General features: G+C 39.2%; 1 protein-coding gene and 1 pseudogene across 1 annotated transcript; one reads left to right on the forward strand and one right to left on the reverse strand.

Moving 5' to 3' along the window:
- Nucleotides 1-397: 397 nt before the first annotated feature.
- On the forward strand, nucleotides 398-23,831 carry LOC146315909 (uncharacterized; annotated as a pseudogene).
- LOC146315910 (G-protein coupled receptor 68-like) lies at nucleotides 5,841-9,459 on the reverse strand. The gene is made up of 4 exons (XM_084735903.1): nucleotides 9,415-9,459; nucleotides 9,094-9,237; nucleotides 7,010-7,197; nucleotides 5,841-6,900 (listed from the first exon to the last, which is right to left on the reverse strand). The coding sequence occupies exons 1-4, from the start codon at nucleotides 9,457-9,459 to the stop codon at nucleotides 6,390-6,392; spliced, it is 888 nt and encodes a 295-aa protein (XP_084592029.1). The 3' UTR covers nucleotides 5,841-6,389.
- Nucleotides 23,832-24,120: the final 289 nt, after the last annotated feature.

Below are 24,120 nucleotides of genomic sequence, written 5' to 3' on the forward strand. Positions count from 1 at the left end.
CTCAATAAACTAAATCCAAATAATATAGGTTGGAAACGGCAACCAGCACGTTCCCTTGCCACTGGCACTATTCTGGGACTGTTAGGACCCAAGGAAGCATGTGCACCGGAGTGATCTCAGTAGCATGAGTGAAGCTTACACATCTGTGCTTCATGGGCCTTTTAACAACTCAGGTGCTCTCCTCCTGATTGGCCAATTGTACCTGACCTGAGTATCCCCCTGCTACATTATTAACAAGTAATGTCACAAATATTAAGGAATAACAATAAAAAAGACCCTTTTGTCGTATGATTTTAAAGATGCTACAGGTTGTTTTTGTGTGAACAATGTTTGGTAGATATTAAAAACTTGTTCTCTGTCTATAACCTGATCTCTCAAACAGGTTTCACTCTGAAGAATGGAAGATTTCTACATGAACATCACCTCACAGAACAACAGCTATGATTACAGCAACATCACTGAGTATAACAAAAATATTAAATTCATCATGGATGTGGCGACATCCATATACATTTGTATCGGCCTTCCTCTGACCCTCGTAGCCATCTACGCTCTTTACTCTCAGGTATGTAGATTATGACTGAGATTTATATCATGTGTCTGTTGTACAGTCTGACTGTCTGTTTGTAAAGGATGTTGATCTGACATCATAATTAAAGTTTACATGCAGTTGATTGAACACTAAACACATGTAGTTTAAGTGTGTGGCTTCAAGAACATTCCAGAAACATTTCAAATCATGTCGACATTCATGGTTGATGTTTTTCATTTTTAGTGAAATGTCTCGACAGCTGCTGGATGGTTTGACATAAATAATGATACAGACATTCATGGTGTCCAGAGGTTGAGTCATAATAACTTCTGTGATCCTGTGACTTTTCATTTAGCGCCATCATCAGGTCAATATGTTGCTTCATCAGCCTCAGATGGACTTTGAGTTTAGTGCAAATTAGCAGATTTTAGTAACATGGTAAACATAATCTGCTAAACATTTCTGACATCACAAAGGAGAGTTTGATGAAAAATGCATAAATGTCTGTGACTACAACTGCTGGGTGGATCAAGAAGACATATGTGGGAGGAGGTGGAGTTCAGAACATGTTTACAACTCTTTGTTTACTTTTATCAATGTTTTCCTGCAGATACAAAATGATCAAGTTGCTCCGATCTACATCATCAACCTTCTCATCTCTGACATAATTCAGTTCTGCTACATGGTTGTTCGGGTGGCAATGACTGAGGGTCAGAAGATATTTCAAATCTTCTGTTATATTTAACTCTCTGCTCTGATGGTCAGTGTTTGTTTCATGGGTGCATCGCCCTGGAAAGGTATCTATCTGTCTGTCCAGTATGTGTGAAGCTACTTCTGTGTCTCACCATTATATTTCTATATAATTCTGAAGCTCATCAAAGACTATGTGTCCATCTTGTATTACAGGTATTTGGTCATCGTCCACCCACTGTGGTACCACTTCAGACGAACCATCAAGATGTCTGTGGGGGTCTGTGTCCTGGTCTGGGTCCTTCCTCTTGTTGTTGTCCTCATTTTTAATTTCTGGTTTCCATATCAGGTCATGAAAATCATCTTCAACCTCTTCCTCCTCCTTCCATTCCCACTGTTCATATTCTTCCTGGTTGGGACCCTCAAAGCCCTGTCTGCTTCCATCTCTGTCCCCTCTGATGAAAAACGAAGGATTGTGGGAGTTTTGGTTCTGGTGCTGCTGATTTACACACTGCTGTTCCTGCCCAACATTATTTTGTGCTATGATGATACAATTTACAAACTGTCTTTCATATTTCTTAAGGTGAGTCCTCTTGCAGACTTGACTCTGTATGTTTTCATGAGGAAAGGGACCATAGACAAGTGTTTGTCATTTGAAATCATTACACATTTCCTCATTCAAATATACTCATATAGCCCTAATATATTTTCTAGATCTGCTTTTTGATTTTTTTGCATGTATACTTACTTTGTTTTGGTTGCAGTTTTTAACAAAGTATTTTGTCTCAGTCACATTAGTTAATATAGCTTCATTCCACCTTTCCATATAAATACTTGATGCACTGAGATTCTGCTGATTTATGCCATGCAATTTGCTCTTGACTTATGTTTCAGCTAAAATAAATAATATTATTTGTTCTCTCAGTTTTTGTCTGCATGCTGTTTTGGGTCAGCAGAGCTCCTCAGTAGAAATTAGTGAGATTTTCCTTTAAAGCACACCTGTGACAGGAACATCACTTAACATTGAAGAAGACGTGAAACTAGTTTTTGAGACCATGAACTCACCAGGAAACTGTTTGAGTTTAATGAATTTTTGAAGCCAACAGTCGCCCTCTGCTGGCCATCAGAAAGAATGCAGGTTTCAGGAACAGATCACTGAGTGATGCTCAGACCATGCTTTCACTGACATGTCACATAACAGGGCAAAAATACAAAAGAAATGTCTTCATGTGTGGGGAAGTCATTTAGCCATTCTGTGTGTGTGTGTGTGTGTGTGTGTGTGTGTGTGTGTGTGTGTGTGTGTGTGTGTGTGTGTGTGTGTGTGTGTGTGTGGGCTTGAGGATGAGAAGTTGACGGTGACTTTATTGAAAAGTATCTGAAAGCAAACTTTAGGTGAAAATTCGCCATTTCTTTATGTTAAAATAACATGTTTATAATTTTCTAAAATACATTTTACTGTTTCTCAATCTGAGAAATTCTAAATTAACCTAAAATTTGAATGAGATCACTGATGGTTGTTATCCTACAGAAAATTACTGCTGTGAATGTATGCAATCATTAACCAATGGCATGCATATTGATAAATATTTAAATACATTTTACAACAATTTTACATTTCATTTTAGAAAAGGTAAACTAACAGAATAAATGCATTCATCTCTCTGCTATTTATCATGAGAGATAATAGGGAAAAATAATCTGCTAGAGGAAGTCAAAGGTCAAAATGACCACTTCTGTCCATTCTAGTTGTTATGGAATTCTGTTTCTTGTAGTTTTAAGTCACTTTGCACACCTGTGACATCACATCACATTTAAGTAACTGAAACTAGTGATTAAGACCATAAACTCAATAAAGTGTTTCCTGAAGAAATGAATCAACTGAGAAGCAGGCTCATTTCCTGTTTCTGATAGCAGCAGCATTGCCCCCTGCTGGCCATCAGAAAGAATGCAGCTTTAAGGCTCCCCCTGCATTGGAGCACCCTGACACAAGAATTTCCTTTGGGATGAATAAAGTTCTATCTTATCTTATCTTATCTTATCTTATCTGTCTTGTCTTGTAGTCAAAACATAAAAGTTATTGGTGGACAGCCTCAAAGTGTTTCAGGCTGCAAATTTACCAACAGGATCCAGAATTTCAAAACTTTTAATCTAGATCAGAATGATCCAGGTAGGTCTAAATCTAAAATGTGGGCATATCAAAAGCAGGAGATATGATCCTGATCCTACAAAATTGGGATATTGATTCAGTTATACAATTCTCCTCTGAATCCAGATCAGATTTTATTTTTGGGTATTTCAAAACTCTAAGGTGGAAATTAGGATAGTTTTGATGCCAAAATTTAAAGAATTACATTAAAGAATATCCTGATCCCACTGCAATTGTGGATGTAGAGACATGACATGTATTTTATAATTTTTTCATATAAATTAAACAGTTAACCGATGAGCCAATATTTTCAAATTGAACACCAAAGAGGTGCAAAAACAAGAATTTTACATTTTCTCCTCTGAAAGTGCAATGTGCACCATAACTCTCACCTGCATCATGCTTCATAATATTGCTAAAGGACCTTTTGGCCTCTTGTAGTTTTATTCACTTGTATTTCAAGCACACAAGGAAAAAAAAATGCACATCTCCAAGCTGGTTGTGTTGGAAATGATGATTTTCAGCCCCAGAAGGCCAAAAGCACACACTTCCTATTCAGAAATGGTGGATCCTCTTGATGGCAAACACAATTTTATTGATGTTTCTAATGTCTTTTTTAAGTTTCTATGGATTTTTGCCTTCTATCTCCATTTCACTTTACATGACCTTTTGGACTCATGTTAAGCATTTGTTTATATTTCAAGCACAGGAGGTCAGAACACATATTTCCAAGCCAGATATGTTGGAAACAAGATCTCCTTGAAACTTCTGTTGTAGTTTGTAACATTTTCTATATTTGAATATTCTGAAGCTGTTGGACTGACTGTGGCACTTTTTAATTTAAGCTGTTCAGTTCCATTGAGCTGTTTTTCAGTTTCAGTTCCTCACTGTGGTGGAACAGCCAAGTGCCTGACACTGACCAAACACTGGCAGCACTGCAAGTGACAGGAAATGTTACTTTGACCAGCAGATGGAGTCCTATCCAAAGACTGCAAATCTAGATTCTGTGATCCTGATCTTGTGGTGTCTGGATCACAATGATGCTATCGGACAGTTCCTTGAAAAACCAGGACAAAATCTACAAGATCAGTTTTATCTGGGATAGCAAAAAGACACCAAAAAGAAACGTATACACTATAATAAAGAATTTTATATTTTGGACTTTTTGGACTTCAGCCCCACATCAAACTTTTACAGTGACTTTTCACACTGCAGTAAAGTGTGCTTTCATCATGGGGGAAAACAAAACAAAACAGTCAGGTATTAGAAATTAACATTGTGTGCAACAACCCAACCCACCAACACACATGCTCAAACTCAAACTCTTAAGTTTTGAAAAAAGTAGTCTTTCCTTGATGAGATAATCTTGAGTCTTGTAGTTTTAAAAACTAAAAAAAAAAAAAAAAAAAAAAAAAACTTTGTTACAGCAAGCTGTAAACCTGATTTGCCTGTTATTTGGTGCCTGAAAAATTAAATAGTTTTGATTGGAAATATTACAAATTTAACATTTACTTTAAATACTTTGTTATGAGTTTCTTAAATTGAAAGGTTTAAGTTTTTCCAAAGAAGAAAAGTAAATTATCTCAACAAAACATCAGTAGCTGGTACAACATTTACAAAACTTCCAAAACTCAGTCATCTATTGCAATCTGTTGACTTGAAATTTTGAGTTTTCTTAACTTTTTCATTCTATAATTGTAACTGTGCATCCCAGCAGCAGTTCCTCCTCCTCTTCCTCTCTGACCTGCTAATCGCCTCGGTGTTACCACTCATGCTGCAGCTGTTGCAGCTGTCACTGGAACTGCTTTCTGTCTCTGTCAGAGAGGCAGCGGCCTGAGGAACCGGCGAAGCAGCGGGAAGGACCTGTTTGAATAATTCGGACTGACTCCAGCAGAGCTCAGTGCAATCAAAAGTTTTCTGGAGTTCAATGGCAAATACAGCACACTGAGGGCTGTTTCATGGAGACTTACATCCCTTAGTCCCTCCTTTCATACCTAATTCAGCTCCTCATATTGTGAAGCTTAGTTTTTGCTAGTTTTTTGAAGCTCCTCTCTATTTCACTGTAGAGGGAGTGAAGGAGGGAGGAGCTATTGCACTTGGAATGGAAAGGTTCAGTCATACACACCTTTCAATAGTTTTCCAAAAAGAAGCTCATACAGGAATATTATATAAGTGGCATCAAGGATTATGGGGATCCTGGACCTGATTTTACACCTGCATATGAGGACAGTGATGTCTGAGGGGGACATGAGGTCATAAAATCTTAGGTAAGAGCAGAGCAAGGTGTAAACATGAGTAAATATGAAATTAGATGAATATATGAGTACATATGAATTTCATGTGTACATAAAAAAACACAACCCCAAAAATAAAACTGATATTAAATAAAGATAAACAAATAGCCTTTATGCTTATTTGTAATTCGTACAAAACAATTACATTTAAAAAAAAAGTACATTAGTTATGAGGAAGAAAACGAAGAAAACACAAAGCAACTAAATTAAAATGTGTATGAGGGACCAACAATGAAAAAAGTCCTCAAGTCTTGTTAAGATGCTCACAAAGGATTAGGAATAAGACAGCATGGTGGCTATAATGAACTGAGTTATTCAAATTTAAAAATGTGATTCCTTTCCTATCCTTTCTATTTGCCTACATTTCTCCTCCTGTTTTCTCTTCTCTCTCTCTTTCTCTGCCTTCATGAAGAAGACTGTGTGAATAAGTCCCTCCAGGATTTCACAGGCTGTTTTTTTGGGATCACTGCAACCAAAAATGACTGATTCGATGGCAGCTTCTATAAAGATTACGAAAAGAGAGAGAGAGAAAATATGCTGTTATTTGTGTTCTTTTCAGTAACACTGACAAAATGGGTTCGGGGGGACTGTTAGGATTGGTCATTGGGTAAAAGTTGCAGTGATTGGGCATAATTGCAAGGTCTTGCAGAATTCACTGGGACTGGTTGAATTTTTGTGATCACAACATCAAATCTTATCAGACAGCTTGTATGAATGTTGTTATCATTCATACTGATATAACGGTGGTATTGCTGCTATCCAGTCCTGTTCTCCAGAAACACAAAGAGGCCAAAAGCTTGTTGGTCCCTTTCCTCATGAAAACATACAGAGCCAAGTCTGCAAGAGGACTCAACTTAACAAACATGAAAGACAGTTTGTGGAGGGCAAAGTGTTTTATGTTTCTCTCTTTCAAGAAGAAAATGGTGCCAGGCAGGAACAACAGTGTGTAAATAAGCAGCACCAAAACCAAAACTCCTACAATTCGTTGTTTTTCATCAGAGGTGACCGAGATGGAAGCAGACAGGGCTTTGAAGACCCCACCCAGGAAGAATATAAACAGTGGGAGTGGAAGGAGGAAGAAGATGCCGAAGATGATACGTATGACCTGAAAAGTAAACCAGAAATAGAAATTGAGAAGTAAGACAAGAGCAAGGACCCAGACCAGGATACAGACCCCCACAGAGATCTTGATGGTTCGTCTGAAGTGGTACCACAGTGGGTGGGCGATGACCAAGTACCTGTAATACCAAATGGACACATAGTCTTTGAGGAGCTTCAGAATTATATAGAAATATAATGGTGAGACACAGAAGTAGCTTCACACATACTGGACAGACAGATAGCTACCTTTCCAGGGTGATGCACACCATGAAGCCAACACTGGCCACCAGAGCAAAGAGGTGAGTATAACGGAAGATGTCATCTATCAACCGATCTGCAGGTCTTGCCACCTCAGCAATCATGCAGCAGAGCTGAATAAGGTCGGAGATGAGAAGGTTGATGACGTAGATCGGAGCAACATGATCATTTCCTACCTGCAGAAAACATTGATAAAAGTAAACAAGCAGTTGTAAACATGTTCTGAACTCCACCTTCATTTAAATATGTGCTCTTGATCCACCCAGCAGTTGTAGTCAGAGACATAGTAATTGTCAGAAATGTCAGATATGACAGACACACCAACCACTGTTAACCTGACACACCTGATGGTTTGTTACACAAAACCATCTGTGACACTGGTCTTAGAAACTATTTGGAAAAGGGCAGGCACTTTCAAAAAACACTTGGCAGGTGATTGGATGAATTATCTGTCCATCACATCTAACATTGGTTAAATTCAACCAATCAGATCAAACTCTTGTCAATTGGTTTGGTTTGGTAGTTAAATATAAATATGTTCATGGTGACAATGTTACCATGATGATCTTCATTAGATAGTGTTCATCATGTTAGCCATCTTAATTTAGCATGGTAAAAAAAAAATCTGCTTATTAATTAGCACTAAACACAAAGGCTGATGGCCATGTCATTAGTTCTTAAATTTGGTCATAAAGTATTGACCTGATGGTCTCGCTAAAAGAAATGTCAGGGGATCAACAGGTCAGGATAGGCTTCATCCTCTGGGGATGAATGTCACAAAATTTCACACATTCTTTAACTTGTGTCTTCCAAGCCACACATGTAAACTGCATGTGTTTAAATCAACTTCATGTAGATTCTGATTATAGAGTTAATTATTCCTGTAAACGTGGAGGCCACTACAAAACTTTGTCTCAGTCCCCTGACACCAAACCCCCATGCCAGACCAAGGTCCTTCACAGACAGACATGTCCCTTACACCTTGCATTAAAATGCGTTTTAGGTAATCAGATTGTAATCAAATAGTGTTTGACCAGATGAATGTGGAATGGTGGAAATGCATCAAAAACCCAATGAGGGTGGACTGTGTGTAAATGCACATGCTTTCAATCCACATACAACAACTACAACTATTTTAGCACTTTTCAAAGCCTCTGAGCAAATTTCTCTCTAAAAAGTGATTACTGACAAATAGAGTGATTATGTGCCAACAGCACCGGGGTCCCTCCTGTTGTGTTGAGCGTGGGCAGAAAGTCTGGCGTATGTATCAAGAGGAGATCAGATTGGGATCAGTGTTGACAAGTCTTTTTCAATGAAGGTAGCTAACACCAGCTCCAAAAGTCACCAGATTACTTCATACATTAATTTGGATAATCATTATTTCATCATGTATTCATTTGCATAAAGCTTAGTAGTTGTGTTGGTTAGGAGATAGGTGGGTGTACCATCTCTCTCTCCCCAACTCCTCAGCCAGCAAAGCTGCATAATAATGATTATAATCATGAATTATAAAACAAAACATCATTTGAAGACGTGTCAGTGTAAAGCATAACAAGCAGTTACATATCTGCATGACTTTCATGGTTCATTTATTGTATTACTTTTTGCAGGTGTTAATGTAAGGTTCAGGTTCCAACCCAGAGAAAGTTTCAGAGTGGGAACATCAACATACCCACGCCATACAGAAGCTGGAGACACTGGCACTGTTAACAGAACAACTTGTTGAATTTGTCAGCAGTCACTTTTTAGAAATAAAGCTGCTATAAAAGCATCTGAAAAGTTGCTAAGTCTCCCATACACGTACACGTTGTTGTATGTGGATTGAAAACGCATGTGCATTTAATGTGGTCACAATGTGTCCCTGACCACCTCCTGAGGTGGAACAAATCACAACCCATCCTCAAAGCACTATAAGTGAATTTACACCTGAACTTTAATGTGGTCAAACACGACCTAATTGGAATCTGATCACCTAACATGCATTTTAATACAAGGTGTAAAAAGGGTCATAGACTGTTCAACTGACACATGACACAGACAGTAAATATATAAATGTGTCATAATGTACATACCAGAGAATACAGAGCACAGATGGCCATGAGGGTAAAAGGAAGGCCGACACCAATGAATATGCACGTCACCACATCCATGATGAAACGAACATCTTTGTAATACTCAGTGTTGTTGCTGTAGCTGGAGGTGATGTTGCTGTAGTTTGAGGGAATGTTGCTGGGGGAAGTGGCAAAGTCACTGTAGTCATAGTAGTCTATGATGACGCTGAAAAAAGGGAGCTCGTCGTAGTCTTCACTTGAATCGATGGTGTTTAAGTTGGAAGTGATGTTGATTAAGTACAAAGTGATGTTGATTAAATTGAAGGTGATGTTTCTGTAATCATAGCTGTTGTTCTGTGAGGTGATGTTCATGTAGAAATCTCCCATTCTTCAGAGTGAAACCTGTTTGAGAGATCAGGTTATAGACAGAGAACAAGTTTTTAATATCTACCAAACATTGTTCAGTGACATCACTAAAGTTCACACAACCTGTAGCATCTTGACATGACTGGTTAATTCACTTGATGAAACATCTACATATTTGATCTTTTGTCTACAGACTATGTGCTCTTCATTGTTGATGTTTGTTAGAAAAAACCTACATTTTAGCATGAAAATGTTCCAGAGAGCTTCGCTGCATGTCATCCAACTACAACTTGAAGTTATTGTGTTGTGTTTAGAAGTGACTGAGAAACAATGATTCATGTTGTCATTTCACTAAAACATCATGAAGTGACTATAACCTGTCTTATGTTCCACAACTCCTGCTGGAGACTTTTCATCAATGATCACTTTGTCACAACACACAAAACTCTTTTGCATATCTCAGCTGTCATCATGTAAACATCTCTATAAATAACTCTTATTGTTGGATCACAACAACAGACACAATAATAATAATGATAAATGTTGAGTCTTGCCAATGTTTTTGAGATATTTGCTAAAACTAGATATTCCAACATTTCCTTGAAGTGTGTGAATGTCATGATACCTGCCTGAATAGAGATGGCGTTCACAGTCCACCTGCTATCACCATATTGTCCACTTGGAGATTTGACCCTGTGTCTTTATGGCTGCAGGGCATATCTTTAGACCACTAGACCATCAGGACAACACAGCTGTCCTGACATCAGCTGACACCAAACATGAACTTAGTTCTACATACAATTCACAAAGTGCTGCACCGAAGTAGACAGTGAATCATTTAATGATGTCTTAAACACTTAAACATAATCAAATATTCTGCTGGTGATCAGTAACATGCTGAGTTATATCGGCCTCTTATTGCCTGAGGAGAAGAGAAAGAGTTTCACATGGAATTCACCCAAACAGGCTGAGACCTAAATGAACCAGGTGAAGACACTTTCCTGGCGTCCTCTCTGACTCCGCCCACTGACTGCTGAGCCAGGAAGAAGCTCACAAGAAGAAAATCAGAGAGGGACGTGACAAAACTTTCACACAAATTTAATTGTTATGGCCACAATTCTGAAAAAAAAAATCACACATCGACCTGCTTCTCTTCACTGTTTTTCTTTCCTCAAATATTTTTGTGAAATATTTTCAAAAATATAAAATGTTGTTCATACACAACAAATTACAGGAAGATATTAAATATCACTGCAGTCTCAGTTTCACTGATCTGAATACAATTTGAACAGTTTGGTAACATTTAAAATAAAAGAGAGATATAAAAGAGATACAGATGTTAATTGATTTTTCATATTTTCCTACACTTTTCAAATCTGTGGCGCTCAGTACAAGTAAAACACAATGCACTTGAATACATTAGCTTAGTGAACGGACCTGATATCAACATTTTCACGTTGATTTCTCAATGCATGTCTTGAGTTCTTGCAAATTTCTGAAAATCTGCTATTTTGACAAAAACCAGATTGGCTCATTAATTCCAAACGGATTGAAAAATCAATATTCCTCTGATAACTTTACATCATCAAAGTCTGTAGATGATGCTGACTCATTTTTAGGATGATTGGTTCAACAGTGTAAGACAAGTTTGTGAAAATCAAGACAGAAACCATAAAAGTTGACATTTTTGAAGCAGAAGACTTTTAATAATAATAATAATAATAATAATAATAATAATAATAATAATAATAATAATAATAATTATTATTATTATTATTATTATTATTGTTATTATATATATATATATATATATATATATATATGTATATATATGTATATATATATATATATATATATATATATATATATATATATATATATATATATATATATATATATATATATATATATATATACATATATATATATATTTATATATATACACATATATATATACATATATATATATATGTGTGTGTATATATATATATATATATATATATATATATATATATATATATATATATATATATATACATATATATATATATATATATATATATACATATATATATATATATAAATTTATATATTTTTTTAATCATCTCTACATATAAGAAAAAAGTGATATGATCAAAATTTACCTGTGAAAGCTTCAAGATTCCACCTGGATGAGTTTCCTACACAAATGTCTGATGTGTCGTCCTCTGCATCCAAACAGTCTGTGCAGTAAATATGGTGTGTGACAACATACAGCAGGTTGATAATAATCTATACCTGCTCTTACATGGCCGAGAGAGGAAGTATTCAGACATGAATATGGAAATGATATTAGAGCAACAGTTTTATTCTATATAGTGTATATTAATCCAGTTTAAAGGTTTGTTTTATCTTTTTTTTCTAACCCTGTTATTCTTTTTTTTATTCATGTCTTAAGTTGATCCCTTCCTGAGTTTAAGTGTGATTCTTATTTTAAGTAAATACCACTGATCTCATGAGAGCAGCAGAGTTTTTCAAAGTATCTCAGTTGTGATTAATATCTGTTTGCTTCTTGGATTATAAAACAATAATGGATGGAGCGGACTGGATATTGTTTGTGTATGTTGAGTGTATGATCCTTACCTTACCAGGCGACAACAGATTCTAATGACATAGATAATTAACGATTAGACACACTAAACATACAGAAAATAATTCATTCATAATAATAATTAATGAGCAAAATAAGAAAATGAGGTATAGTGATTAGAGAACATAGAATAAGGTCTTGACAGGACAAACGAGGCAGAATTAGAATTAGAATGAGCGTGGAAATAATGAAAATAAGAGTGAAGTCAACATGGGGTCTAACACAAAATAAAGAAAAAATAACTTAAATAAAATGAAGAAAAGAATAAAAGGTCCCAAGACCAAACAGAAAATAACATGAATGATGCGCAACAATTTTTTTTTGTGGAAAATAATAAAGATCATGTGGGATCAAAATGAAATATAGGTCATGACCCAACAAAAATTAAGTTAATGATGAAGCTAAATGAAATAAGAAAGGAATAGAAGTCCGACCACCAAGTTGAAAAATACAGTGAACGCATAAGGTGCAATAATGAACTTGCTGAGGTTGCTGTGAAGTGACTCAGAAGAGAAATAGTTGTTTGACACCTCGAAACCATGAACCACTACGATGTTTGTCTTACCAGGATGTTAGGGCTTCAGAGATCTTTGATTAGAGAGAATAGCACTGATAGCTGCACAAATATAGGAGGTGTAAGCAGAAGATAACCAGCAGTCCAGTTGTTGCAGGGGTGAAGGTTAATCATGTTGATTTGCAGCAGACATAAATGTACCTATTCTAAAATAATGACCTGAATAAAACTGAGAAGACAAATTGAATTTGACAAGAACTTCCCTTAAAAGATAGTTGAACCATGTTTTTGATAAAGAAAAATTCCCTGCGATAACAAACAACAAAGAGGAAGAGCTAATTATTGGTCCAATTTTTAAGTATTTAATCATGGATTTGAAAGGGCAAAAGTGGGTGTCTGTGTGAGCCACAATCAAGTGGCACCACATTTAGAGTGTTTCACACAAACTGTTGTAATTGGAATAAAAAGCTAAATTGGAAAATGCGATGTCTATTAGGGTCAAATGAATGACAGGGAGAAGAAAATTCACTGGCTCTGAGAAAAGCATAAAAGGCTAAAGAGAATACTGCATCCAGTAGAGTGTCCATGTAGGGAGAAAAAATGACATTTCTGAGCGCTACCAGTGTGATCAGACGTCTATGGTCGGGTGTATTAGGAGAAACTTTAGAAATACCCTTTAACAACAATTTAATAGCCAGACTGGAAAATACACTGGGAAAGGAAGGACTGAGAAATCTAATATGGAACTGAATCTCAGCAATTAACCCACGGATATACTTAAGTTTTAAATGATGGGCATCCAAACAGTAACAAATGAAGGAATAGATGGTATTTATGAAAAGAGGTTTAAGAGGTATGCAAACAGAAACACAAAACACAGCAAAAGTATTCCAGGCAAAATCATTTTGAGAGTTTTGAGAGTAGATACAGCTAGACCCTTCCTCATATAGACCCCGGCTGACCAAATATTTAAACATGGGGCCTTTGTTTAGAAAAGTGCTAGATGCTTGAGTGGGGCGGCTTGAACTAGCACTGAACTGGCATCTGAGCAGAGTCACCGGAAATTGAAAGAGGAGAATACATCAGGTATAGTGTTGAAATGATGGGGCACATGACGGGCTGTGATGATGAAGTTATGAGATGATAACTGAAGATCACGTGATGCTTCTCATGAATGTCATGATCTCTCAATAAAGGAGTGCCCTTTATTGATGATGCTGACATCTGCTTGATTGTTGCGTAGTACTGAAATGCTTTTGCACTCCCAGTGCGGCCCCCAGACCTGGCATGCCACTGGAATAGGGTAGATCTTGAATAGCGTAGCAGAAACATCAAGGCTGGCAAAGGATTGAGGTCAGTGGCTGGTGAACCACTGGCCTTGAAACCCCGCCCCCAAAGCCTACGCACTTGTGAAAACCTTCAAAGAATCAGAGGTATGCATGAGCTCATCATAGAAGAAGGTAATGCCATTCCAGTGATCAAGCAGGAATGACCAAAAACACAAGTGATCCACGAACATGGAATCAGGGTGAGCAGACAAGTCTGCTGTTAATGCATGGACATTGATTAGAGTAGATGGATGACTGGTCAGAATGTCTTTGAACCACATCGATTGGTCAGGGAGGATTCTGTTGAACAGGGAAGCGTAGGGGGCAGACGGACCGAGGGTGTGCATCTTTGCACCAGATGTGGAGAATTAACAGTTGGGGAATATACAGATGTTTTCATCAGCATTGTTACAGATGGGGACATTGTTAACACGCTGCACCTGGTGGGCTCTCTTATCGATGGGAGGCTGAAACGGTAGTTGAAGAGGAGTCACAGAGGGGGGCTGAAATGGCAACGTGACCTGGATACCTGCAGGAATTGCAAGTATCAACTGGAGAGCCCCCGGTGTTCATAACCAGTATTTCTGAGTCTAGGACAGACCAGCCTAGGTGGAGTTTGGACTAAGGAATGTAAAGTGCGGCTTTGCTGGAGAAGGCTTCATGATATAAGGAGAAGCGCAATTTCTTCCATACTTGAGATGGAGGTCACCAATTAATGCCAAATAAGAATCTAACTCCTATGTCCTCTCCAGGTAGACTGAACAGATAACATCATGGTATCTGCCACCAAAAACTGCCCCATAGTTAGTTGTTCAGCCAGGGGATCAGTGGATTTGAACACAGCAGTGGCAATGGCTTTGTCGCAATTGGGGGATGGCAATATATGGCTGACCAAGTTAACGTATTTACCTTTACCTTTACATTTTAGATCTCAGATGCTGGGATATATATGCTGCTTGTGATCCATAAGTCCTACCTACAGGAGGGGCTGGGAAAGCTGAAGCCAGGGAATGCTGAGAGGCTCCCATAGTGTGGAGGCCTGCAAGGCAGAAAGAGTCGCTGAAGAAGAGGCAGGGTCTAAAGCGTTCTCCAGCGCTTGGAGGTGTGCGTCGATGGTATGCATAGAGTCAGACAGAGACTGCAGGGTGGACAGCAAGGAGTTGTCTACGGCACATGGGTAGGAGTGGGAGATTGAGACACAGTAGTGGTCTTCCCTTTCTTTGGCTGAGGAGCTGATTTCCTAGTTCTTTAGTGGCTGCAAACAGGTGTGGTGGGGGAGGCAGCTGGAACAACTGAATCTTGCCTGAGGAACAAATACTCTGAGGGATTACAGCACACTTGTTCGGCCAGCTCACAGAGCTGGGACAAGGGGAGACCTGCTGCTCAGAAATGCCATGATCATTAGCCTCATCTGGAGGAGAACTGCTGTGAGACAAGTGAACACACCTACACATCATCAGATAAGAGGGAAGGGAGAGTACTGGAGCTGCGACCCTCCAGACGGTCGAGGTTGTGCTCAGACATCTGCTTGGAGAACAACAACCAGAAGCAGGATATGGGAAGTGAAACATGAGCAATTCACAGCGATTGTCTGTATGACAGCTGATGGAGCAGAGACAGAACTGATTTAAAGTTTGACAGCAGCAAAATAATTGGCTAACAGAGACTGTGACAAAATCTGATTGGATTAGTACCCACACTCAGCTGATTAAGAGGGAGAACGAGGAGTGAGTGAGAGAGAGAGAGAGAGAGAGAGAGAGAGAGAGAGAGAGAGAGAGAGAGAGAGAGAGAGAGAGAGAGAGAGAAGGAAGATTGTGAAGGCATGAAGCATGAAGAAGGTCTTCCTGATTGAACTTATGCTCAGCTTCATTTCACCATCTGGTTTATGTAGCCTGACTCAACTTTCTTCAGAGGGCTGAACAAGGTGTCAGTTGTTTGTCTCTTTGCACCACTGGCTCGAGCTATAGAGAGTTCCATAGAGATGATGTCTAATAATGATAGGATCCACATAGAACTCAGGAGTTTGTGGGGGGGGGCTTCCACTTTAATACTAACATGTTTATGGCAGTTGGTGGTATGTCTTTTATGAAGTTGCATCTTTTGTCTTTTTTGTTGTTACGACCTTTTATTTTCCCTGAGGTCGTTCATGTAGTTTTCGTTTTGTTGTGTTTCTCGTGTGTGGCATCGATGGATGCACCAAGATATCGTCTTTTCTATGTGTTACTGTTCCATTCAAGTTGAAAACAGTCTTGATGTTGGGATGATGCAAAATAAAAATAATCAATAAATCCCTTCAAATGCTTCAAAAGTGGAATGAGTCTGTGAGAACAACCAGTACAGGTTCGAAGCCAAATGCACGACAAAGGCAACATAGTTCACTTTACTAAATGAGTTCAGGCAGAGTCAGGTGATCAGGCAGAAAAAAGGGAAAAATGTTGGATGGCTTGGCAGGAACACAAGACAATCCAAGCAGTGGGAAATGGACTGGTATATATACTGATGGGAAAATGAGCCACAGGTGTGGAGATGGGCAGGGAAAACCAGGTGCAGGCAATGAACAAATGCATGATCTCAGAGGGAGGTGTGATCTGAAATAACAGGAGAGTTAGTGATGAGACATAAAAACAAAACCAGATGAAAACAAACTAAGAGTTGGGATTCCTGACAGTCTGTTTTTAAAATGTAAGGTGTAGAAAATATAGATATTTGTAAAAGTAAAAAGTTGTCAGAAAATTAAAACTCAAGTAACGTGCAGATACCTGAAAAATGTATTTAAGTACAGTAACAAAGCATTTGTACTTTGCTACTTCCCACCTTGCAGTGTGAGGGATGATGGTCTCCTGAACTTGATCAATTCTCATTTAAATCTGTGATGTGTTCAGAGGGATGTACTATGAAGCGAGATTAATGGCTTAGCGAGGTATGTTGAGTCTAAAGCCAGGATTTTCAGTGTCAAAAAAGTGGCTCTCTTTTAACCTGGCTAGATCACCATGGTAACTTATACTAAACTCATAACCTGGTCGAGAGCAGGTTATGTTGAGAGTTTCAGATTAAATCGTCTGTAAAAAGCGCCGTTCTTTAACTTATAATTGTCCTAACAAGGTTGCTTATGAGCGATATAGCTTTTAAACTGAGGGAAGACATTAAAAATGAAAAGCTGCTGAGCTGTATGTTCGTAATATCACCGAACGAATCCATATAATGTAAAAATGAAACAGCGGTACAAACTGTCTGCATCGCGCTGTCATGATGGTAACCTCAGTTTGGTGATGCACAGTCATTTTTCCTGTTTGCTCCAGATCATATTAACACTTTAAATTTACATCGTATATAATCCACACACTAAAATAATGATGAAACAACTACAGACACTTTGAATACTTTTTACTGTTATCTGTTTTGTCTTGGTGATTTTCTCAGCTCAGATCACTGATTAGAAAATTCATCATTTATCACAGACAACCTTAAATCAGTTACACTCATTTTACGTTCGTTTAGCCAAAAAATTCTGTGATGTCCACGTCTCTGTCATCATAGGACAGTGTCAGACAGACTTTATCATGTTTAAATCTGCTGTATGGAGTTTTATTGTTTAATATGCAGTTTTCATGTTAGAATAAACGGCAGCATTAAAACCACATTTAGTCCATCAGTAATTTTCTGACATCATTCTTCTTCTCCTGCTTTATTTGCAGCAACAATGTTGATTTTTGCCGTAATGTATTTTGTATATTTTCTACAGCTTATAATTATAACAACTTGATGATTTTGACTTAAGTAAGTGGCTCACGATCGCTTCATTTCATGCAGAAGAAGAGTCAAATGATGCAACAAACGCCCCTTTTATGTGAGCGCGCACAGAGTCTGAAGATGAAAGCCTGGATTAACAAAGTGAGTTGATAACCACCATTGTGATACACGTTATCTCTGATTGCAGTTTTAGGCTTTGTTGATCCAGATCATGCAAAGAAAGCCTGGCTGTGTTGAGCTTACTTCGTAGTACAGCCCTCTGGGCTTTTATTCACAGGGTCATAGGGTCTGTTTTCTAGGATCCAGAGGTGATGTGAATGGCCTTGGGAAAGTTTGTCCTTAAATCCTACAATTAAGGCATGTTGATCATTTGAATGTCTTATCTATTCAATTTTATAGTTATAATTTTAGTATTTATACTCTCCTATTATTTTGCTACACAGTCAGGTACATTAAGTTTAACTGTAAATTAAACAACAAAGGTGTGTGTGGGGGATTAAACAGGCAACTGGCTGGACTGCAGTACTGTAAACCTACAGCCCTGAGGTGTCAGCGTGTCAAAGTTTGCATAGTCATTTGCATTCCTTTGTTCTGTTTGTGGCTTCCATGTATTACATTATGCATATAAATAGAGAAGTAATGCAACACAAACCTTACCTTTGAAAGCTACAGCACAACAATGAGTTTTTTTCAACAAAGTTTATTGTTTTCTCCTCTACATCCACACAGTCTACAGTAAGGTGGCAAGTAATATCACAAAGGGGGCTACTGATGATGTGCTTATGCTTCTAATGCAGATAGAAGTCGTAGATTGTGAAATCTGAACTTGTTGGGAGTGCCAAAAAGAGTCATAAATCCTGGGTGAACTGCCCCAGAGGGTGGCCTCGGGGCAGGACACAGGCTGAGCAGATAATCTCAGGTGGATGACCTGGGGGCAGAGTAGAGGCAGAGCTGGAGACCTCAGAGTGACATCCAGGAGGCAGGGTAGAAGCAGAGTTAGAAACCTCAGTCGGATGGCCTGAGGTCAACCCAAGAGAACAGAGCATATCTGGAGGGTGACCAGGTGGCAAGGATGAAGGACGAAACACCTCTGGAGGAATTGTCAAAACAATTAATTCGGTCAGTTCCTTAAAATCATACACTTTGCAAGCTCTCAGCCACTTCTCAAAAGCTACTTGTTGCTGTTGTGCAAAATGCAAATAAGTCTGTCCCAGTTGTACTCTCTCTGTCCAGAACCTTTGTCTGTATGTCTCTGGGACTAACTCATATGCTTTCAGCACTGCCTGTCAAACCACCATACCATACACTTCCTGGGCCTTCCCTGTTAGGGAACCCTTCATGCAGGTTACCCAGTCCTCTCTAGGCCAGTCATGCTGCACAGCAATCTTCTTAAACATCTCAAAGAATAGAACAAAGACAAACACTTATTTACATCAAACATTTCTTGCTATAGTAGCAGCATAGAGGTGTTCCTCCCCTATGCAATTGACCGCCGCCTGTAATGAGGTGGGCCGATATAAAGGTGGCAGTCTTCCCACCAGGCTCTCCCTCTTGCGCCCCCGTCATCACCGTTACGTCACTTCCGTGTCGGAGGTCGTTTGGCCCGTCAGGACAACTGCGTGGGTGTGACTCTGTGCCTCCTGTATGTGCTGCCACGTTTGTTTGGCTGTGGTAAATGCTGGCGGCTGCCTGGAGCCCTCTCTCCCTTCCCCCTCTCGAGCGAGCGTGTGTGTGTGTCCGTACCGCTAACAAGGTGCTACTTTAACTAGCTCACTGGGGCCGCTGCTGCTTTGTCTCTGCTGCTGCTTTGTCTCCGCTACTGTTGGCCTCGCCGCCGCTTGCTCTCGCGGCCCGGCGTCACACCGCGGCCTCAAAGCCACTTCACAACTGTGCTTCCAATAAATAGACTGTTCCAGGGAGGTGTGACGGCTGCTCGGCTGAACACTACGGGCCAGGGCACAACACTTTGAACCGGGGTTTGGTCACCCTCCTTTTATATGAACTGAATGAGTGTGGGTTATATTCTGTTAGTTTTTGGGTTATGTGTATGAGTTTATTTGTCTATTCTGATTTCGTTTGCTAGTATAATTTCCTGGATAATTAGGTTCATTTGAGAGTTTTTCTGTAGATAATTTGGTAAGTTGTTTGGGTTTGTTTTGTTTGCTTAGCCTTGTGTTTTTTTTACATTTGGTTAACTGGTTCTAGTTGGGCAGTTATTATTTGAAGTTGTAGTGGAAATTCTGAAGAATGGTTCACTCAGACACTGAAGAAGAGTTCGGGAGTCCCAGATGACTTACACAGGAGTATTTAATGAAGCTCGATCAAGGAGAATTCAGATTAGCAATACACTGAGAATATTGTGACTGCCAACCCAATTCTGAAGGTTACTTCTCGAGTGAAGGTATTTAACTGTCCCCTGACATTCGCTGGAATTTGACACGCCACCATGTATGGGCCTGATGTATCTGTCTATGTGTACACAAATTCTATTGGGCATAAGTGCAAAACAAGAAGCTATGCACCTCTTTGCTCTAAATCACTGTATCTGTCGGCCTTGCTCATGTATTGTGCCCTGCTAGAGAATGTGGAGACAGTCTGTCTGCCCGATAAGCCATAACCTTGGGACCTCAGGAGAAAGTATCTGGGGGATGCACTACTCTCCTACTTGTGCAGTTGTGGACTATAGTTGTGCAGAGTGACCAACTACTAGTGTGCCTGTTCAGGTTAGATGACCTATGACTGGACCCTTCACGACTGCATTGTCACCCATATAAAGAGAGACTCAGGGAACAATCTAAGAGCTAGTGAGGCAAGTGAGGCAAATTCCACAACAGAAGTATTTTGTTAAGTTTAATCTGTGACCTGCCCATTAATTATAATTTTTGGTTGATTTTGATTTCTTGATTTCTGTTTTGTTGCAGTGCAACCCCCACTAATTTGTTTTATTTCCCCCCCCTTTTTCCAGTTGCTAGAGGCCGGTGGCGGTGGTGCTGGTGTTTGGTGGTGGTATCCCCCGTCTTGTCTGCTGTGTCCTTGGGAGTGGATTTTGTTCACTGAGAGTGTGTCTGCCACGGATGCCTGGTGATTCAAGTTGATTCCCTTAATTTTTTTCCTTTTCTTTGGTGGGTCCCTCCCCTGCACTAGTTCTCACCCATCCACTAGGCCTCAGCCCTGATTCAATTTTTCCCCATCCCCCCTTCCTGTGTGAATGTTGAATTAGTGTTGTTTTAAAAGAGTGATCATTTAATAAAAACTGTATTTTAAAACTTGGAACCACATATCATGCCTCTGGAGTAAACTAATCTGTGTGCCTTATATCATAGAAGTAATTCTCTGGGTGAAATTCCCAGGGTGGCGTTGTTGAGCCCTTTCCCTTTTTGGTAACAAAATCATCTTAAAATTCTTTCACCTCCTCCTCGCGCCACACTGTCCTGATGTCTGCAATCTAAAAGCAAGCTTCATTTTCTCATGCTCCTGCTCTTTTTCCTTTTGCTGTTGCTCACACTACCTCATTTTCTCTAGTTCCTGTCGCTCATGCTCACTCTTCTGACACTTTCTCTTCAGGGCTATAGCTAATCCTCCTAAAACAAGGTGAGACCATAATCCAAGCATCAACCCCAAATTGCACAGGACAAAGACATCACCTGAGTAGACCAACAGAAATGTTGTTGAAGAGGACAGAGGAAACATCGCGGTGGTTCTTCATTTCCAGTCCATGTGTGCTTGTCAGCACAGGAGCAAGAGGGAAGAATGAGTCCTTGGCTGTCCCTAGTTTTAACTTCTGTTGAGAGGAAACATTTCATTCTTAAGATCTTTGTAAAACACATACCAAACACATGATATGAATCTTAAAGACTGAACAATAAACACTGTTCATTCAAGTTAAGTTACTTATGACTGAAACAACTTATCAGGACCCAAATGCATTAGCAGTCTTCTGGAGGTTTCCCTCATTACTCAGGTGATAAAACGTGCATGGTAACTTTGTAAATAGCCATTAGCTCTGTTAGCCATGTCAGTGGCTCAGAACTGCTGGAATTAGACCGAGTAAGTCCAAGAGTGATTTGTTGTTGGTGTGTTGTTCACCTTCACAACATAATAAATGTCTCTTTTCTTAGTAAAACACCAGCAATAGTAACATTAGATGTAATGGCTACCATGGCTGTTGACTCAGCTGACTGACTAAAACTGAAGCAATCAAGCATCTATAAGCTCACAGTGTGACGAATCAGGGAATGACACATAGTCACTGATAGACTTAACCAGGAATAGCCTTTCCGTTTCAGTCCATCAAAACTAACACCAACCCCAGAGTTTTAAAACTGAAACGGGGCCAGCAACATTTTCAAACATCTCAGTTTTAGATGTCTTGAAACACTGGGTTAGGTGGAAACATAGTGGTAGTAGTGAATATCACAACATCTCCTACCATACTTATGCAGATGACACACAACTCTACATTACAGTGTCACCAGATGACTACAGTCCCCTACATCTGTTAAATAAGTGCATTGATGAAATCAATACATGGATGTGCCAGAATTTCCTACAACTAAACACAGACAAAACTGAGATAGTTGGTTTTGGCCCTAAAGAACAAAGATCAAAAGTCAGTGCTCACCTTGAATCCATGACACTAAAACCTAAAAATCAAGCCAGAAATCTTGGTGTCATTCTGGACTCAGACCTAAATTTCACCAGTCACATAAAGACAATTACTAAATCAGCCTACTACCACCTTAAAAACATAGCGAGAATTAAAGGATTTCTGTCTGGGGAAGATACAGAAAAACTTGTCCATGCTTTCATTTTCAGCAGGCTGGACTATTGTAACGGTGTCTTCACAGGTCTGAGTAAAAAATCAATCAGACAACTGCAGCTCGTCCAGAACGCTGCTGCCAGAATCCTCACCAACACCAAGACAGCGGAGCACATTACACCAGTGCTTAAATCACTGCACTGGCTTCCCGTGTGTCAAAGGATAGACTTTAAAATCTTGTTACTTGTCTACAAAGCACTAAATGGTCTCGGGCCTAAATATATCTCTGATTTGCTTATACGTTATGAAGCACCCAGACCCCTCAGATCATCTGGAACAGGTTTACTCAGTGTTCCCAGGATCAGAACCAAACAAGGTGAAGCAGCCTTTAGTTTCTATGCTCCCCACCTGTGGAACAAACTTCCAGAACACCTGAGGTCAGCTGAAACTGTCGGTTTATTCAAATCAGGTCTTAAAACATTACTGTTTACTGCAGCCTACCAGTGAAGTGGATACGTTACATATTTTTAGGATAATCTGTAGCTATTGTTTTTATATTTGTCTGCTGTCGCTTTTGTTTTATGTTTGCTTCTTTCTTTATATGCATTTCTGTAATGTTTTAAACTATTTATTGTCCTGCTTTTAGCTTTTGTTTTTAATTATCTCAAATGCAATTTTAATGCTCTTTTATTGCTTCTAATTTAATGCATTTTCAAGTTCTGTAAAGCACCTTGAATTGCCTTGTGTATGAATGGTGCTATATAAATAAAATTCCCTTGCCTTGCCTTGCCTAGTGTGGATGTAGCTTGTTTCTGACCATTTCATTACTATGTAATTTTGAAGCTCCTTAAAGACAATCTGTCCATCTTGTATTACAGGTATTTGGTCATCACCTGTCCACTGTGGTACCACTGCAGAAGAACCATCAAGAGCTCTTTGGTAGTCTGTGTCCTAGTCTGGACTCTCCCCCTTGTCTTTGCCCTCACTTTATATTTCTGGGATCACCTTCAGGTGGGATTCATTGTCTTCGGCGTCTTCCTCCTCCTTCCCCTCCCACTGTTCATATTCTTCCTGGGTGGGACGTTCAAAGCCCTGTCTGCTTCCATCTCAGTCCCCTCTGATGAAAAGCGATGGATTGTAGGAGTTTTGGTTCTGGTGCTGCTCATTTACACGCTGCTGTTCCTGCCTAAGATCATTTGGTTCCTGAGTAAGGGATTCATGAATGACTTTACTCTCCAGAAACTGTCTGGCATGTTACTCAGGTTGAATCCTCTTACAGACTTGGCTCTGTATGTTTTCATGAAGAAGGGGACCATAGACAAGCTTTTGGCCTCTGTGTGTTGCTGCAGAATGGACAGTCAACAGTCCATCAGTATGAATGATGACAGCATTTACACAGTCAGCTTCCTGTAGGTAGAGAAAGAGGGAAATGTAGGCAAGTAGAAGTAACTGAGCTCATTAAACAGTCCCTCTAGGATTTTTGGGATTGTTGCAGCCTAAATTGCCTCATTTCACAGCAGCTTTTCTAAAAAACTGCAATGCATGTTGCAGTGCTTTTAGGCAGTTTTTGCAGTGACATTACAGGTTCAAGAGAAAGTTTCTTTTTTTTTGTACAGTTCATTTACAATCAAAAGCAACCTGTCCCAGGTTGAAACCACACTCTGTTACTAACCTTACAAAATGCTCAGAATTACAAAACTTA

Source organism: Lutjanus erythropterus, chromosome 14, assembly GCF_056507025.1.
Source record: "Lutjanus erythropterus isolate fLutEry1 chromosome 14, fLutEry1.hap2, whole genome shotgun sequence".
NCBI classification, from domain to species: Eukaryota; Metazoa; Chordata; class Actinopteri; order Lutjaniformes; family Lutjanidae; genus Lutjanus; species Lutjanus erythropterus.

Bases quoted from the DNA above. Each gene is read 5' to 3' on its own strand.
- LOC146315910 (XM_084735903.1), bottom strand. From the start codon at position 9,459: ATGGGAGATTTCTACATGAACATCACCTCACAGAACAACAGCTAT. The intron at 9,238-9,414 runs GATTACAGAAAC...AACATTCCCTCA, and splicing joins CCTCACAGAACAACAGCTAT to AACTACAGCAACATCACCTC. The intron at 7,198-9,093 runs GTATGTACATTA...TGTTTTCTGCAG, and splicing joins TCTGTGCTCTGTATTCTCTG to GTAGGAAATGATCATGTTGC.